The sequence below is a fragment of the Cucurbita moschata genome, unplaced genomic scaffold, assembly GCF_002738365.1.
Source record: "Cucurbita moschata cultivar Rifu unplaced genomic scaffold, Cmos_1.0 Cmo_Scf00003, whole genome shotgun sequence".
Taxonomy (NCBI): domain Eukaryota; kingdom Viridiplantae; phylum Streptophyta; class Magnoliopsida; order Cucurbitales; family Cucurbitaceae; genus Cucurbita; species Cucurbita moschata.
The window spans coordinates 4,260,474-4,266,777 of NW_019268519.1; the positions used below are offsets into that span (position 1 = coordinate 4,260,474).

General features: G+C 38.4%; 1 protein-coding gene and 1 non-coding gene across 2 annotated transcripts; both read left to right on the top strand.

Annotated features, from left to right (window-relative positions):
• The first annotated feature begins 32 nt into the window (after nt 1-32).
• Nucleotides 33-5,335, top strand: LOC111441001 (UPF0061 protein azo1574). The gene is made up of 8 exons (XM_023077874.1): nt 33-441; nt 796-905; nt 1,447-1,503; nt 1,589-1,888; nt 2,248-2,495; nt 3,202-3,508; nt 3,599-3,872; nt 4,930-5,335. Exons 1-8 carry the CDS (start codon nt 235-237, stop codon nt 5,182-5,184), a joined length of 1,758 nt encoding a protein of 585 aa, XP_022933642.1. The 5' UTR covers nt 33-234; the 3' UTR covers nt 5,185-5,335.
• Nucleotides 5,336-6,065: 730 nt separating this feature from the next.
• LOC111441291 lies at nt 6,066-6,274 on the top strand. The gene has a single exon (XR_002710134.1). It is a non-coding gene; the product is annotated as a Plant small nucleolar RNA U3 (small nucleolar RNA).
• Nucleotides 6,275-6,304: the final 30 nt, after the last annotated feature.

Below are 6,304 nucleotides of genomic sequence, written 5' to 3' on the forward strand. Positions count from 1 at the left end.
AAAAAAAAAAAAAAAAAAAAAAGACAAAAACAGAAACAGAATTGTCATTGGTTTGGTTTCCCATTTCTTCCACAGGCTTTCGCCGCTTCCCCGCGTTTCTCTCCTCCGCCATCGCCACCGTCTCGGCTTAGTTCGCCGTCGTTCCACTCTTCTCATTCGCCGTCCTTCTACTTCTCTCGTCTATTTCCTTAACCACTCGCTGGCCACTCTCGCCACGGCCTCCGGAGAGTTTCCATGGACTCTACTTCACCGGAGGTTTCGGCGTCGGTCGACTCCGTGGCGGAGGGTTTGAAGAATCAGAGCTTGAACAGCGACGATCGTGGCGATGGAGGAAGTAGCGTCGAGCATCAGGCTAAAAAGAAGCTCGAAGATCTGAAATGGGACAATTCCTTTGTCAGAGAACTGCCTGGCGATCCCCTTACCGATATCATTCCTCGAGAGGTTCTATTTCTTTGTTTTTTTGATAATTAATGTGTGTAATCAATTTAAAGCTCGAGTAGGAACACTTTTGTATGCTTACAGTTTAATGGGTTTACCTTACTGCGAGTTTCAGCTACTTCTCGGTGTTCAAATGGGTTTGATCTAGATTTTGATTTGCCCGCCCTTGGGTTCATTTTCATTCAAACAAGAAGGGTTCTACATTTTACTTGGTCTCTATAACTAGTTTAATTTTCTTCCGGTCGTTCTGAGCAATCAATTGGATTTGTATGTTCGATTAATAAATATTTATTGTAACCATGTGATCCATTCTTGATGCCGTTAATTGGCTGCGTTTAACTTCCATGCGAATTTTAGGTATTACATGCATGCTACTCAAATGTGTTGCCATCCGTGGAAGTAGATAGTCCTCAGCTTGTTGCTTGGTCAGAATCCGTTGCCAATTTGCTAGATTTGGATCCTCAAGAGTGAGTTTTCTTATTTCTTTTGCTGTTTGATAGAATTGATAGATGAGGGTATTTGCAATATATAATATAAGGTATGAAGCATGGATATTTAGTTTGAGTAGGATCGTAATATCATTGTTTGATTGCTATACACTCTACTAGACCCTCATGATCATAGTTTAAAGATCTTCTCTCATTATAGTTTAATTTTGAATAACGTATGAATATATTTAGATGTATCAATGCATAACCGATTTAAGTTCTTCTTTCTTTTTATCCAAGATAGATATACCCATTCCTCACGAAAACCTTACCAATTCCATAAATACAAATTACTCAGCACAACTTGGAAGAATGCATAAAACCCTCCAATTGTAAAACAACTATCTTTGTATTTCAATCTTATTCCACTGCATTCAATTAGATGTCTGTTCAGGCAATGGTAACGTTTCATTTCATATTGAAAATGCTGGATTTTATCCAATTTGTGTCATGAATGTCCTCTCCCTCAGAGGTGTTTTCTTCTTGCAAGAGCTGAAGGATTTTGCTTTTGTCATTGCAGATTTCAAAGGCCAGATTTCCCCCTCTTGTTCTCTGGCGCATCTTCATTAGTTGGAGTGTAAGTGTGAAATACTGATTGATGGACAGCACGGACATTATGATTTTCATTATCGTCCCCTGCCAACTGATATTGAGTGTTACAGGTCGCCTTACGCTCAATGTTATGGAGGCCATCAGTTTGGCATGTGGGCTGGACAGTTGGGTGATGGTCGAGCAATAACCCTTGGAGAGATACTTAATTCCCGTTCTGAAAGGTGGGAGTTGCAGCTAAAAGGTGCTGGGAAGACTCCATACAGTCGGTCTGCAGATGGCTTGGCTGTGCTACGAAGTAGCGTCAGGGAGTTCCTTTGTAGTGAAGCAATGCACAGTCTTGGAATACCAACAACTCGTGCACTTTGTCTTCTGACCACAGGAACATTGGTTACCCGAGATATGTTCTATGAGTACGTCGACAAAAAAACCTTGTCAAGATGGCCAAAGACAATTTGTAGTTATACTACGATTTTATATCTGCGTGTGCTTTTGAATATGGTTTTCTCATACATGCAAGAATTATTTCTGAATATGGGTTTTTTCTTCTGTTGCAAAACCCTTAACACATAAACTTCATAACGAGATAGGTTTTTTTTTTTTTTTTTTTTTTAATATTCAAATCATGATTTTTCGTGAGTATCTCTATGTAGGTACTTTTATGGTAGCTTTCAACATGTAAATTAACTTTAGAATGTGAAGAAAAGGATTTGACATATATCCATATTGGTTAAGGCAATGCAATAACAGTTCATATTGTTTGAATTTGTAGTGGGAATCCAAAAGAAGAGCCTGGTGCAATTATATGCAGGGTGGCTCAATCCTTTTTGCGTTTTGGATCATACCAAATTCATACCTCTAGAGGGAAAGATGATTATGAAATTGTTCGGGCTTTAGCAGACTATGCAATCCGCCACCATTTTCCTCACATAGAGAACATGAGCAGCAGTCAGAGTTTATCTTTCAGCACAGACGACAAAGATAGTTCAGTTATCGATCTCACTTTAAACAAATATGCAGGTAATTGTTTCTGTTTAATGTATACGATTGTAGTTAAAAATAGTTTGTGACAAGAACTCAACTGTGTGTTTAGACAGTGTACAAATTATGGTCCATCTATTTTTCTGGAAAATCTCATGCTTAGGAATGATAGAGGTGGGAAGAAAAATGGACGTGCCTTAATTAGTTGAGTTATAAGATGTGACTGTTGTAACGGATAAGAACTAGAACTATTACTTGTTTTGGGGGGAAAAAAAAAGCTTTTAGCCAATAAACATGTTCTCTGCTGAGTATCATTAATCAAAGCTATAGCTTGAATTGAGCTATTTGTTGCTATTTTATCTGAAAATTAATCAATAGTACATGAAAGGAAAGAAAATTAATGCTGCAACTTTTGTTCTTCCTGTGGTTGCGGTGGTCTGTAAGGGGATGGGGAATCATTTACTTCTCCACTGTTCTTGGCTCGTCTGTGACATTTTTGTTGAGTCCAGTGCATGCCATCTCTATTTTTATTTATTTATTTGTACTTCTTTGGGTAGGAACTGAGTATTTATTGAGAGGTATTAAAGAATGAACAAGGGCATACAAAAGTTTTCCATCTTATTGCATGGTAGATGCATATCCTCCTTTTTGTCATATTCAACTTGCTGTCTCTAAACAAAAAGGGTTATGATTTTATGGTATGACACTTCTCTTTTTGTTGCCTTTGCATGGATGATGTTATCAGCTTGGACCGTAGAAGTCGCTGAGCGAACAGCTTCCTTAATAGCAAGATGGCAGGGGGTTGGGTTCACACACGGCGTACTCAACACTGACAATATGAGTATCTTGGGTCTTACCATTGATTATGGTCCATTTGGATTTTTGGATGCTTTTGATCCTAGTTTTACGCCTAATACAACTGATCTTCCGGGAAGAAGATATTGTTTTGCAAATCAGCCAGATATAGGCTTATGGAATATAGCCCAGTTTGCCTCGACTCTTTCAGCCGCTGGATTAATAAATGATAAAGAAGCCAACTATGCCATGGAAAGGTGGTTTTGCTTTATCGAACCTTTATCCGTTCAAGATTTGTTGACCTTCCATTGCACTTATATTATGACATTTCCGCTCTCCTCTTACAGATACGGAGACAAATTTATGGATGACTATCAATCAATAATGACCAAGAAACTTGGTTTGCCAAAGTACAATAAGCAGTTAATCGGCAAGCTTCTCAACAACATGGCTGTTGACAAGGTTGATTACACAAATTTCTTTAGATTACTTTCCAATGTCAAAGCTGATCCTAGCATCCCAGAGAAGGAGCTGCTGGTCCCTCTGAAGGCAGTTCTATTAGATATCGGCAAGGAACGTAAGGAAGCTTGGGTTAGCTGGGTCAAGACCTACATAGAGGAGGTACAGTAACAAAAAATATTTGATCGTTAAAAAATAGCAGTCGTAGAATAAACGTTAAAACATTTGCATATTTCTGTTTCTTCTTTGGCGCTGATCTGTTTTGCTTGTGTTCGTTTGAATTCCTTTTTAAAAATCTTGTTTCAGCTCATCAACATGTCGATTCTGAGTCGAACATTCTGACTCTCTTGCATCGCTATGGATATCGCATTTGCGAGTTATATAACATGCATGTCTATCTGCAATGTTGGCATAGAACTTCCCTCCCCTAAACTTTCTGAAATGGATAAAACGTAGAATGAACAACACTGTTCCTTAATATATACTGCCTTACAACCTCCCCGACACTCCCTACGTTCTCCCCCCTCGTTCCCGACTCTTCTAACCAACTGGTGAGAAAGAGATTCCCTTCCTGCCCCTCCTAGTTTATTATATGGTTTGGCTTTCTCTTGCATTGCTCTGATGTATATCATGCATGATTTTTCATTCAAAAGTTCATACCCGTCTAAATAATTTCCGTTCTTATTCAAGTTTAGAGTTCAATTGAATGAAATTACGATTTTAAGGCTATAATTGGTAGCTTCAGTCTGGTTTACTTGAACTTGGTGTAAGCTTGGCACTTGGCACTTGGCACTTGGCAGTCAATAGTTTGTCGTGTTTGCTGTATCGAGATTTGTAGTTGGGGCAGTTAGCTAGCTGTTAACGGTCAGTAGCTGTAATGCTAGTTACAGCCATAAGCTTACAGTCATTGGAAGGACGGGTTGACGTGTATATTTGAGAGGGAGAGAGGGAATGGACTTCGCATGCAAGTAAGAAAGCTTGCATTGAAGAGGTCAAATGTAACCATCCCAGCCCACTGCTAGCAGATATTGTTATCTTTGGGCTCCCTTTTGTTGAGCTTTCCCTCAAGGTTTTTAAAACGCGTTTGCTAGGAAGAGGTTTCCACACTCTTAGAAAGAATGTTTCGTTCTCCTCCCCAACCAACGTGGGATTTCACATCACACCTCTTACGTTACGTTGATCTTATTAAGTATTTGATTGCTTTTGTTTGCTTTTGTAGCTTGCTGGAAGTGGCATCTCAGATGAGGAAAGGAAGGCCTCCATGGATGCAGTAAATCCTAAATATATCCTGAGGAACTACCTATGCCAGAGTGCCATAGATGCGGCTGAACAGGGTGATTTTGGAGAGGTTCGTCGGCTGCTGAAGATAATGGAGCGGCCATATGATGAGCAGCCAGGAATGGAGAAATATGCACGGCTACCCCCAGCCTGGGCGTATCGGCCAGGTGTTCGTATGCTTTCTTGTTCTTCATGAGTTCATAGCTTGCTCTATTTTACACACACAAAAACGAAAATAATTTATTGATAGAATGTTTGCTATGTATATAATATTGTGAAGTCTAGACAGTTTTCTCATTTCTTTTTGGATTCTTTTTACAGACTTGAAATGTTGTTCATTTTTGGCAGTCATTGGATCTTCCATTATTGGTTTGTTTTTGTTTTTTTTTTTACCCCGAAACGAGCCGTAACCCGAACACCATGAAAACTTAGAATTACTTTTATGATTAGATTACAAGTTTGGTCCTGTGGTTTCTATGCATTTTGAAGTTTCGAAGCTTAGTATATATTTCTTAGGGTATTTGGCTCATAGTCGTGTAATTATTGTTAGGTGATTAAGACGATCACACCGTCTTCATCACAATCAACAAAAATTTCAACGATCGACCAAACTTGTATTCAAAATCAAGAGAGTTGGGTTGTTTTGATGGGTTCCAGTTACATTTTCAAATAAAGTAGTCTATGTTGGCATAAATTAAATTATTAAATTAAAATTTTGAATAAAACTAAACTTTAAACTTTTAATATATTAATTTTAAAAAATAAAAAATAATTGATAAAAAGTTGGCATAAATTTAGCCAAAAGAAAAAAGAATTAATTAAATTCAAGTTTTAATATGATATTTATTACCGTTAACTAAATTATTGCATGTCATCCTACTGGATAAATTATTGAGAGAGAAAAAATATAGGGAAATTCTTTTAAAAAATAAAAACATTTTCCGATAAATAATATAGATATATTAGTCAGCAGCCGCCAGATTCTTTCTAGACCTAAAACAAAGTGGTCATATCCCACATCGGGAAGTGTCACCTTGGATTAATAGTATTTAAACAAGGAGAGGAAGCTGATAGGGCACGACCTTACTTGAACAGGATCTGTTCTATAGGTTGTACAACTGTGTCCTTGAGTTCTAAGGAGACAAGAACCAAAGTCTGGTGGATGAACCACTGCCCTGCGACTAGAGCGTGATTAACGGCTCAACGGGCTTCGGTCTTGCGGCTGTAGAGGATCGTTCTTGGCCGACTCGTTCGGCTGGGATGGTCGCATGGCGGTCTGACAGACTCAAAAACTTTTTTTTTTTTTTTTTTTTTCT